Source organism: Herpailurus yagouaroundi, unplaced genomic scaffold (assembly GCF_014898765.1).
Source record: "Herpailurus yagouaroundi ecotype Mexico unplaced genomic scaffold, PumYag 197, whole genome shotgun sequence".
Classification (NCBI taxonomy): Eukaryota; Metazoa; Chordata; class Mammalia; order Carnivora; family Felidae; genus Herpailurus; species Herpailurus yagouaroundi.
In genome coordinates this window covers 25,392,548-25,405,433 of record NW_024412428.1, presented here as the reverse complement: position 1 = coordinate 25,405,433, position 12,886 = coordinate 25,392,548, and the positions used below count along the sequence as shown (strand labels likewise).

Sequence of the window (12,886 nt, the reverse complement as noted above, 5' to 3'; positions counted from 1 at the left end):
TCTCTCCCTAACCTACAGCTTTGCTCAGCTGAATTCAACATTTTTAAAGCTTTTTTCTCTACTACTAAACCAGTATCTTCCATTCTTAACTGGTCCAAGAGCAAACTACCTTATATGACAGCAATACATACAAATAAATAAAAATAAAAAGTAGAATTCTGCCAGCAATTATTATGCACAACCCCAACAATACAGACACACTCTTAAAAATCAGTTATGTATTTATTTGCATAGATTCAAAGGAAAGAATTAAAAATCCAACATAATATCCCATGAGGCTGACAATTTAATTATTAATCCAGTTTTCTTTTAAAAATGTTTTCCTCTACTAACTTTAGGAGTTACATGAGCACTGAAACATCAGGTACCTATACATCTTTAGTTTTTGCAGAATTAGCATTAAGTCCAAAAAAGTCATTTTTGATGATGTACCGAACACACTGCAAAATAACATTTCTTTCATGTCGAATGTCTGGAGCTAAAAGCTGAAACAAAAAACAAAACAAAACAAAAACAATAAAATGATTAGCTGGTAAATAAAACATATCCAAGAAATACAATCTAAAATATTATTATATTTAAATTATTTGTTAAAAAATAATGCAGGAACATTTCCTTTTAACTTATACCAAGACTATCTAGCTTTTTAAACAGCACCAATGTTCACATTTGGGGTCCTCTCTAGGAGTATCTAACAAAGGACAGGAAATATAGGTTTAAAAGTCTGCAATTCTTTAATCTACAAATCCTGTCAAAGAGGACCCTCCTAAAACCAAACCTACAAACAGTATAGAAACTGATAAGCAGATATATAAATACAGTAATAATGAAACCAGCAGTAAAAAATCCCAACATTCCTGGAATGTTACAACTTTTCATTTTTGTGCTTATTGTAATCAAAAGAAATCTAAAAATCCCTGACTTTTAGAAGAAACACATAACCAAGGAATCATATGTGATTTGTAGAAAAGAGGAAGATCACTCAATTTCTTTTCTGATGTCATTAGTGTAGTCTAGAAACATCACAGAGGAACAAATGTTCAGTGGAGAGAGGATTTAATTTACTACTTATAAGGTAAGTATTTTAAAAATGCAATTTATATAAACACTGAAATTTACATTTCACATCAATTTTAAGAAGAAGCAACAGTGTCTACATGTAACACCTCAAAGAGTGCAGGCACAGAACACTTTAGCTACAGCATAAGCACTTACCTGACGGAGCAAAAACAGACTTTCACACAACAGTTCAACAATGTCAACAGTTCTACAACTCTAGTAAAAAATTTGGAATATTTTCTATCACTCTTAGCATGAAAGTCCTGGGTCAATGAACAGCTTCATGTCCATTACTTAGAATCAAAAGATGTGATGCTTCCTCTTTTAAAATTTGTTGAAGAAATAAGATTTTTCAGCATATCACGCTGAGAATAAAGTCAATAACGCACAAAATAAATGCATAAAAACCTCTTTCTCCCTTTAGTCTGCCACTGCATTTATCTGTGCTTTCAATGAAAACTTTAACAATGTCAGCACACCTCAATACATATTTCCTTGCCAATCAGTTAAATCTAGATTCTTTTATTTTAAGCAGCTTTGAAAAGTGTAACTATTCCACACATTACCAGACGTCAGCTATATGTGAAATGAAGCTTCAAAGTTAAGATACACAGTTGAGTCGTCAAGGAGCAAATGTTGTTGGTGACCTTAAAAAACACGCATCGTGAACCCACACACAAACCCAGTGGCTCTGTCTTCATCATCTGAGAAAAACACAAAGATTACAATGTAAAGAACAGTCATTTACCATTTCCAGGAGATATGGATGGTGTGTTCTTGGTTCAAATAATGTTTGATAGTTGTGATAATCTTTTCTCCTCTTAGGGTTTGTCTTTTTAAAACTTTTCTTTTGGCTCTCATACTTTCTAACAGTCACTTTAACATCTTGACTTGGTTTCTTAGGAGTTTCACTATGAAGAACCTCATCTTCCACCAGAATGTCTGCTTCAGTCTTAATGGGAGCTTCTAAATGTGATGAACAAAAAAATACAAAAATAAATAACAAAAAAAAAAACCTGGTAAACTTCCAATAATTAAAAAAAAAAAAAAGTCAATAATTCCCCCCCCCCCCCCCAGCAGCCATAATACTGGCTACTTAGTACTAAAAACTAGGCATTTATAATATAGCACAATATTTTTCAAGTTGGGAATATAATTTGCCAAGAATTGAAGAGATTACCATAAAGAGCTACAGAAAGTGATCCCTATGAAGGAAATAATACCAGATGGAAACCTGAATCTACACAAAGAAATGAAGAGTGTCAGAAATCGTCAATATGTGGATAAATACAAAAGACATGTTTTCTCATTTGCAAAAGGTTTTAAAGATAACTGTTTATTCAAAGCCAAAATAATAACAATGTATGGGGGATTTATAACATCTCTCGGAAAACCCATGATAACAATAGCACTAAGGAAGGGAAGAGGAAAGTGTAAGTATATTGCTATAAAATTCTTAAACTATATATGAAGTGGTGCAATATCATTGAAACTATATGGCAACAAGTTGAATGAAGATGCATACTATAAACTCTAGACCAATTCCTAAAAAATAAAAAAGAGGTTCAACTAATAAACCCATATTTGCACTACCCTAAAACTAAGACAAGATAAATGCAAAGGCAGGAAAAGAAGGAAAAGAGAACAAAAAACAACTGAGACAAAAAGAAACAAGCCAAATCAATTACCATGTATATAAATAATTTAAACATCACACTTAAAAGGGTGAGTGGTCAGACTGGGGAGAAAAACACAAGACCAATTACATAATGTCTACGAGAACCCAACCTTAAACTGTAGCCAGTCCTTGCCTTGCACGAACAGGAATGACATTAAATCTCAGTTACCAAGGAAGTACAAAGCAAGGACTGCCTGTGACCCCTCACAGGTTAAAAGTAAAAGGAGGCGGGCACCTAGATGGCTCAGTCAGTTAAGCTTCTGACTTCAGCTCAGGTCCCAATCTCACAGTTCTTGAGTTTGAGCACCACATTGGGCTCTCTGCTGTCGTCAACATAGAGCCAGCTTCAGATCCTCTGCCCCACCCCTCCTCTCTGCCCTTCTCCCACTTGGTTCTCGTTCTCTCTTTCTCTCTCAAAATAAATAAGTAAGTAAGTAAGTAAATTAATTAATTAATTAATTAAAAAAATGTTAAAAGGAGTGGGGGCGCCTGGGTGGCTCAGCCGATTGAGCCTCTGACTTCGGCTCAGGTCATGAATCTCAAAGTTCGTCGTGGGTTTGAGCCTGGCATCGGGCTCTGTGCTGACAGCTCAGAGCCTGGAGCCTGCTTCAGATTTTTGTCTCCCTCTCTGCCCCTCCCCAGCTTGTACTCTGTCTCTCTCTCTCAAATAATTTAAAAAAAAAAAAAAAAAAGGAGAGAAGAAGATACCATGCATATGCCAATCATAAAAATGTTAGATCAGCTATATCAATATCAGACAATGGGAACTTCAAAACAGGGACTATCACCAGGGATAAAGAGGGACAGTTCATAATGATAAAGAAGTCAATTCATCATGAAGGCAAAACAATGACACCTTATAACAGAGTTTCACTATATATGTAGCAAAAGCTCACAGAACTGAAACAAAAAATAGACCAATCTATTATTAAGGTTAGAGACTTTTAACACTCTGTTCTCACTAACTGAAGTACAATTAAACAGAAAACTAGAGGGAAATAGAAGACAAACCTGACAAACACTCCACTCAATGCATATTTTTGTCAAGTTCACATGAACACTCATCTTGTGTTAGGCTATAAAACAAGTCTCAAAAAACTGAAAAAAGAAAAAAAAAAAAAACCACCCTGAAAGTGCACAAAGTATGTTCTCTGGCCATAACAGAATTAAAGTAAAATTAGGAACAAAAAAACTACCTAGAAAACCTCCAAATATCTGGAAACTAAACAACATACCTCTTCTTCTTTTTTTCAATTTACATCCAAGTCAATTAGCACATAGTGCTAATTTTTGTCTTTCTCTAATTTCACTTAGCATAATAACCTCTAGTTCCACCCACAAAGTTGCAAATGGCAAGATTTCATTCTTTTTGATTGCCGAGTAATACTCCATTGTGTGTGTGTGCGCACACACAAACACACACACACACACACACACACACACCTTCTTTATCCATTCACCCATCAATGGACATTTGGGCTCTTTCCATACTTTGGCTATTGTTGATAGCGCTGCTATAAACGTTAGGGTGCATGTGTCCCTTCGAAACAGCACACCTGTATCCCTTGGATACATGCATAGTAGTGCAATTGCTGGGTCATAGGGTAGTTCTATTTTTAATTTTTTGAGGAACCGCCATACTGTTTTCCAGAGTGGCTGCACCAGCTTGCATTGCCACCAGCAGTGCAAAAGACATCCTCTTTCTCCGCATCCTCGCCAACATCTGTTGTTGCCTGAGTTGTTAATGTTAGTCATTCTGACAGGTGTAAGGTGGTATCTCATTGTGGTTTTGATTCTGTCTCCCTCCCCCTCTCTCTTTTTCTCTCAAAAATAAACATTAAAAAAAATTTTTTTAATAAAAAAAAGAATTTGCTATGATGACAGTGGTTTTGATGTGCCCTCAAAGTGACAGAAAAAAGAGAAAAAGAAGAGAAATATAACCAGAAAAGAATGTAAGAATTCAAAGTGGGTTTTGGGCACCTGGGTGGCTCAGTTAGTTGGTCAGGTGTTGGCACCTTGATTTTGGCTCAGGTCACGATTTCATGGGTTGTGGGTTTGAACCCCGTGTCAGGCTCCCCACTGACAGCACAGAGCCTGTTTGAGAGTCTCTCTCCCTCTCTCTCTCTGCTCCACCCCCACTTGCATGCTCGCTTGCTCTCTCTCTCTCTCTCTCTCTCTAAAAATAAATAAGTAGAGGCACCTGGGTGGCTTAGTCGATTGAGCATCCGATTTCGGCTCAGGTCATGATCTCACAGTTTTGTGAGTTTGAGCCCCGCATCAGGCTCTCCTGCTGACAACTCAGAGCCTGGAGCCTGCTTCGAGTTCTGTGTCTCCCTCTCTCTCTCTGCCCCTCCCTGCCCCTGCTCATGCTCTGCTTTCTCTCTCTCTCAAAAATAAATAAACATTTGGGGCGCGTGGGTGGCTCAATTGGTTGAGCATCCGACTTCGGCTCAGGTCATGAGCTCACCGTTAGTGAGTTTGAGCCCCGCGTCGGGCTCTGTGCGGACAGCTAGGAGCCTGGAGCCTGCAGCCTGCTTCGGATTCTGCGTCTCCCTCTCTCTCTCTCTGCCCCTCCCCAGCTTGCACTCTGTCTCTCCCTCTCTCAAAAATAAATAAACATTAAAAATAAATAAATATATAAATAACTTTTAAAAAAAGAATTCAAAGTGGTTTATAGAGCTCAAAACTATGGGAATAATAACCAATGGCAGAAAGGGCACTATTTTCTATTATTTCCTTCCCCTCCAAGTATTGCCCTTCCAATTCAGGAGCACCAAAGTCAAATGGACCGGAGCTCACACTGTCAATCTTCTGCTAAGGAATGAGGAACTGGGACCAGTTATGTTTTTCTTGAGGCTCACAACATTTCCCAGCTTAGTGTCATATTTTAATGCAATATTTATCAATCCAAATGAATTTAAGACATAACCGTTCAAGTTTTTCAAACCTATAAATCATACTTTTTTGGTTTGTAGCCTTTTAAATGAGTTTTCAGTTTAGAGAACCACCGGTCATATCCCAAACCAGTTTGAAAAACAATTTTGAAGAGCTATAAAACTGCACTTAACTTCTAACATGGCAAAACAAAAACAAAACGCTAACATGCAAAACCCAGGACAGATACCAAACTAACCCACTTGGAAACATTACTCATTGAAATTTTCTTTCCTACGTATATCTTAATGATGGACAGCCTTAATGATTCGGAGCCAAGCACAGCCTCTTGTTTTGCTTCAATGTTTCTTGAGGGACCCTTTCCTTGTTTAAAACTCTTTCTGGAAAAGCACTATTCATGTTTAAGATCCTCTCCACACCTTTGTATTAATTCCTAAATTGAGACCGATCTTAATTATGATGATACAATTGTTAAAATCTGTGATGAATCAGACTACTCCTCTCTATTTAGAATCCACTTGAATAAGCAGCCTTCTAGATGCTATTTCATGGTTCAGCGAAAGCCCCCTTTATTTCTTTGGTTTACTTCTTCCGAAGTCCCTCTGTGTCAATATTCTATCCTGTGGCCCAGAATTAACCATCAAAGTTGGAAACTTGCTAGTGACCTGGGCGACTATGTACAATAAAGCTGAATTCAAACTACAGAAAATAATTCTTAAGCCTTAGGAATGTGAAGCAAGGTCTTTTTCCTTTAGGCAGGGAATTTTAGACAATTAGTAAAAATAAGTTCATATAAAATCAAATGTATCTTTTAGTAGATGATATCTTCTATTATCTATAAGAAAAGGCTATGCATTTCTGTTCAGGAACACAGAGCATGACTATAATGAAAGGCAATATAGTTGACTTTTTTAGATTTTTAAGTCCCTAAACCTAGGCTTTATATCAGCTCTGACACATACTAACTTCACAAACTTGTCTTCTTTAAATTTAAGTTTCTATAAATGAAGGAGTGGGACCTCCCAGTTTCCTTTCTTCCTTCTAACTGGAAGATGGTGGCAGCCTCAAAATGAAGACATGAGAATGAAAGTATCAAATGTTTTATCTTAAGAGAGAGAGAGAAGAGAGCATTAGTGCAGCTTGTTTTTATGAGATTCAGTAATCTGGTAACAGCTTTCATTGCTATCACCTGTCATAAATAAGAGCGATAAGCAGGAAATATAATATGTGTTTAAAGAATAACTCCATAATCATATCAGTGTATTGGAAACAAGAGTAAAGAAATAAATACTTTTCCTTAAAGTAAAAATAAAAATGAGAAGAGGCAACCATCTGTTAAGAAATACTCTGATAAAGCCAAAATAGTTTATATATCAAAATTCAAGTAGCTTTTAACCAGCTACCATAGTAAATCGTGGTCCATTAAAAAAGAAGAAAAAGTCCCTATGTTACGGATACATCTAAACATTATCCTTCATATTAAAGCCCAACTCTTTCTCCTTCAACATCTTCCAACTATACAAACAGTGATTACCTGTAACCTAATTAATATTAAAAGTGCTGCCTTCTTCATCCAATTACACTCAAATCCTCCCTTCTTTCTACACACTCACTTGTAGACCCTATATTCTCATCTTCGGTATAGCTCCTACTGTGATTACACATCTTGTCCAGAGACACACACAAATGAATTCTCTCATGGATGGTAAAGCCCAAATAAATTTACCATGCAGAGCCAGGGTTCCACAACAGAAGAACACGGGCTTACTCAGTAAGCATATGCTGATTATTTATATATGAACCCTGGGTTTAGAACTGCAACACTACGACGATCAATAACCTACTCACAACTCTTTTAGGTGGCCCTAAAAAAGATGCTAGATTAAGCTGGTTTGTCAACATCTTTAAAGGTTAGACATGTATCCTGTACATCGCTGACTTCTCAGAAAGAACATTCAAGGATTCCATTTCGTCCAGTCTTTAAAACACATAGGCTAATTCAACCACAAGTACAGAGTTAGTGTGTTCCTCAAATGAGCAGTTTACATAAATGCGCTCTGTAAAGAACAATGCTCCATACACATCTAAGGAATTCTATTATCCGTTTGGTCACAAATGACCTCTCTCTACCTACCAAAGGTGCTAAATAATTTTTTTTTCTTTTTAAAGTTTATTTATTTTGAGAGAGAAAGAGCGAGCGAGTGAGCATGCACACCAGGGAGGGGCAGAGAGAGGTGAGAGAAACCCAGGCAGGCTCCAGGCAGAGCCCGAAACAGGGCTCAAACTCACAAACTGTGAGATCATGACCTGAGCCAAAACCAAGAGTCGGATGCTTAACTGACTGACCTACCCAGGCATCCCTGAATAAACATGTTAAGACAAGTGTTCTTGAGAGTAAAAAAAAAGAAATTAACTTTCTTTGTCATATCTTTTAGAATTTTTATTTCCTTAATGGAATATTTCTCTTTCTCTTCTGTCATTATATTATTTTTGCCTTTTTCTCCCAGGCCAACAATACATTTCCTCATTTCTCCAGTTTTCCTTTACCTCTGCTAACTTCACTTCTGAATCAGATGAAAAAAGTGAAGATTAAATAAAGAATATACTTGACACATCTTGCCCTCAGAAACACACACATGAAAGGATGCTACTGATGCACAGTATACACCAAATTCAAAAAGCACCAAAACAAAACAAACCGCCTGTAACAACTGACGCCACAACTTACCTTCTGGCTCACTCTCTGACCCTGAGAGACTGCCATAGCTGCTCATTAGTGAGCACAGGGCTGGTGTTACTTCCTTAGGTATGACGGTACTCTGTGGTTTCTCCTCTTTATCAGACTCTGAAACAGAACAGGAAAGGGAAACAGTCAACCAGAAACATCCACCACCATATTTAAGAAAGCTGACAGCCCCCCACTCCCTCAGATGTTAATTAAAAAGGAAGCAATTTCTGATCATTTCCCTAATCCTCCCCAAAAGCAAAATTCAGGAAACCTAAAAATGTCCCTTGGCTTGAAACCTTCATGGTCAAAGAAGCTATCTGCCCCAAAGAGAAGACAGAGGGTCAATGGAAGCTACAAAGAGCTCAGTTACTTACCATGCTTCACAGGTTATGGAATTTGGGCCTTCTCTAAATTAATTATACAGTCTTTGCTATTAATTATTTTACTTCATTTATGCTACTGTGCTAATAATTAATTTCATTAAGGCAGTGGAAAGACCAAGGCCAGAAATTTATTTAACTTCACTAGATTGGGATGGTTGACTGTAAAAATTAGATTTAGGGATAAGTAAACTATGAAAAAAAAATCTACCTCTTTTGTTTTTAAGACTGGTTTTGAGGGCACAAGTAATATTTAAAACACTTTATACATAAAGGATTACTCAAAGAGTTACACTGAAATGAATTCACCCGAAGTTTTTATTATTTAGAACTTCTAAGAACTTAAGTAAACAAGTTAAACCAGAGAATTGAGCAAGTCTCAAAGAGCCTGCCAAAGGTAAAGTGTTTGATCATAGCCCAGTGAACCTGGCAGTAGCCTCAGGACACTGCCTATTACATGTGTTTTTGGCAGCTCTAAAAGTGTATTAAATCTCTTCTAACCAACCAATAAAAAGAAAGCCTGACTGAAGAATGAAAACAGGAAGTAACCTGTCTATGTAATAATGAACCAGCTCAACCCACAACCAATATGAAATGTTTCAAGACAGCATTTAACATTCACCAAGTCAGCCCAGGGGAAAATGAAACATGCTAGTAGGATACGGGGTATACGTCTATGTGAACACGGAACTACCACCTGCTGGTGTATGAAGTTAAATCCCCTCTCCTCCACCCATCCATACTAATCAGCACCACAGCCCCCAAAACGGCTCCTTGTCAATTTTAAGCTATTTTATTATCCTTTCTCATGAATTAAATAAGGGAAAAGAAAAATACACAGGTTTATATACAAATTACTAGTGGACTAAAGAGAAATCTACAGCAATATTAGTATGGAGACTGTTCACCTCATTGTTTGAATGATGAGATGCCAAACTGTATTATTTCCTTCTAAGACCCAAAGAGAGGTACTGAAAAGCACAACACAGTTGACTATAATGCTCTCTAAAAGTATAAGCTTGTTTAATTCTCAGGAGGTGTCATATGTTTTCACTATTCATTACAGGTGATGAAATCAAAATTCAGAGAATCTAAATTACTTTTCCTTCAGGTAACAAAATTATACAACAGTTGGATCAAATTTAAATCCGGGCTATTTGACTCTAAATCCCAATTCTTAATTAGTGGGCTAGAATATCTCCTATAGATACATTAAAGTCCTCTTCTTAAAATGAAGCCATCCTACCAAAATGTCTCCATGGACGGGGCACCTGGGTGGCTCAGTCGGTTGAATGTCCAATTCTTGGTTTTGGCTCAGGTCATGACCTCACAGTCTGTGAGTTGGAGCCCTGCATTGGGCTCTGCACTGACAGTGCAGAACCTGCTTGGGATTCTCTCTGTCCTTCTCTCTCTCTGCCCCTCTGCAGCTTGCTCTCGCTCTCTTTCTCTCAAGAAAAGAAAAATAATAATAATAAAAAACATAAAAAAGTTTTTAAAAATGTCTCTATGGTCAGTAATAATGCTAAAAAATATCTTCTTCCAGCTATGGTTCCATTTCTCTGTTCCCTGTTCTAGCAAAACTCCAAACAACTACCTGATCTACTTGGAGGTCAACAAGCACAAGTTACAGGGGGGAAAGGGTTCGGCTTTGTTCAGTACTGTATCTTCAGAGCCTAAAACAATACATAAATGTTCAACAAATATTTGAAGAACAAACTGTTGCATGAATGAATAACGACAAGTTCAAAAAAGGCTAACTAGTACAGAACAATAGGGTTAGGAAAAGATAGAGCCTCAACACAAACCTAGTTGTCTGGATTCAAAGCTCTTTTTTTTTTTTTTAAAGTAGTCCCCACGGGGTGGGGCCCAACCTGGGGCTTGAACTCACGACCCTGAGATTAAGACCTGAAATGAACCACCCAGGGGCCCTTCTTTCTTTTCTTTAATAACACGATTCCATTTTTATTTTTAAAAATCATATACACGTGATAAGAAAAACATTACAAGGATATACAACAAAATGTGAACAGTAGCTGTCTCTGTAAGTTAAGAAAAAGTAGGGTGTTGTTTTTTTTTTAATGCTTTTCAGTTTTTTCTGTTTTTATAATCAGAACATAATAGAAAAGCACAGGGAAATAAACCCTGGAGGATAGTGTTTCCTCACAACTCAATTCAAGAAGTGGAGGGCAAGGCTTTGATTGGCCTACATATCACACCTTTTCCTGCCTTTTTTTTTTTTTAGAAAAAACTTTGTATTTGAAACAATTTTAGATTTACACAAATGTTGCAAAGATAGTACAAAGAACTTCCACATACTCTTCACCTAGCTTCCCCTACTGTTAACACCTTACATAACCATGGCACATTTCTCATAGCTACCACATTAACATTGGTATAATACTACCTAATCTACAGATTATATAGTAATTTCACCACTTTTCCCACCAATGCCCTTTTCTTGTTTCAGGATCCAATCCATCATGTCACAATGCATTTAGTCATTATGACTCCTTATCTGTGTCTTCTCCAAATTTGTGACAATTTGTCAGGATTTCCTGGTCTTTCATGAACTTGAAGATTCTAAAGACTACTGGTCATCGTAGAAGGCCCCTCAGCTAGGGTCTGCCTGATGTTTTCTGATGATCACACGGAAGCTACGGATTTTAGGCAGTGCCGTTCTCATCACATCATTTCAAGGGTCCATGACATCAACATCACTTATTACTGGTGACATTAACCTTGATCTCTTGGTGGTCTGACTGGTTTCTCTGCAATAAAGTTACTACTTCTCTCTTTTATTATTCTGTTTTTTCAAATCATTAAGTCCAGCCCACATTCAAGGGAAAGGGAATTAAGCTCCTCCCTCTTAGATAAGGAATATCAAAGAAACTTGGACATATGTTAGAACCACCACAGTATTATTTTACTAATAATTAATAAGGGGGAGATATTTTGAAACTATATTAAAGTTTTACATTAAAGTTTTGCCACTAATTTTACCATTCTTCAGTGGGTCTTGCCTGAAACAATTACTGCTGTCGTGTTTTAATGGTAACTTTCTATTTCCTTCATTTCTCCTACTTTTATCAATGAGAATTTGTCTGTAAAATCTGTTCTTCCTTCCTCATTTTTTATTTCTATCTGTATGGACTCATGGATATTTGTTCTTTGGGTTCTAATCTATTATTCTTTATTTTGTGGGTAGAATTGTTCCAACTTCAGCTCTTGGGAGCATTTTCCAGTCGGTCCCTATATCCTTTGGACACGTCTGCATCCTCACATTTTTCTGAGCACTTTCTTCCCTTCTAGCACTATTAAGGTATTCTAGGTTCACTTTGTATCTTCTCTGTCCCAGCTCTACGGTCAATCATTTCTCCAAAAGGCCCTGGTTTCTTCAGTTTAACAACGGTAAAACCACAATACGGATGCCTGGTGAACTCACTACCAGGACTGTCACATAGTTCGCTGTACTTGAGTACCCTCCCCATGGGTAAGAGCTAGGAGTCCACACAAGTGAACAATTGCTCCCTGCTTTCGTTCTCCCTCAGGCATGTTTTGGGAATCCATGATATGCAATAACACTTTGAAAAGGGGGATTGTCTTTTTGGCCCTATCAAAACAGTCCTCGACCATGACTTTTCATCTCAAAAAAAAAAAAAAAAAGCCATTCCCAAAGTCCCTTGGATCTACCAGCAGTTCAAACGCAGGCATTTTTAGCAGCTGCAAAGAGTATGCTGAAGGCATTGTACTGGCTGACAAAATTATACTCACGAAAATTCACTCACTTTTTAACAAAAGCAGCCGAAACACCTCTCTAACCCAAAAATGCCAGTATAAAGATAGGAGCAATGAAGATGATAAAATCAAACTTTAAAATGATTACAAAATACTAGCTCAAATAATTTCTCTTACTGTTAAAACCCTAGCAATACTTTCCTTAGGGTAAACCTCACCTCAATCTCTCACACATACATATCATATGCCCTCTGACCAAAATACACATATATGTAATAATCTAAAATTTATCACTGGACTATGAATTTCTTGAAAGCAGGGAGAAACTTCTCTAAATTACAATCCTGAACAAGCAGAATGTGGGACCTCAAGTAAATCCTTACTGAAATGAAAAGTGGGAAAAAAATGCCC

General features: G+C 37.2%; 1 protein-coding gene across 1 annotated transcript in view; it reads right to left on the bottom strand.

The window, feature by feature from the left end:
• Positions 1–203: 203 nt before the first annotated feature.
• NUFIP1 (nuclear FMR1 interacting protein 1) overlaps positions 204–12,886 on the bottom strand; it is a 40,012-nt gene continuing 27,329 nt past the window's right edge. Inside the window, exons 8-10 of the mRNA XM_040448489.1 lie at positions 8,361–8,477; positions 1,808–2,025; positions 204–485 (exon numbers count right to left, since the gene is read on the bottom strand). Of these exons, the coding sequence (XP_040304423.1) occupies positions 369–485; positions 1,808–2,025; positions 8,361–8,477 (452 nt within the window). The 3' untranslated portion in view covers positions 204–368. The remainder of the gene's footprint in view (positions 486–1,807; positions 2,026–8,360; positions 8,478–12,886) is intronic.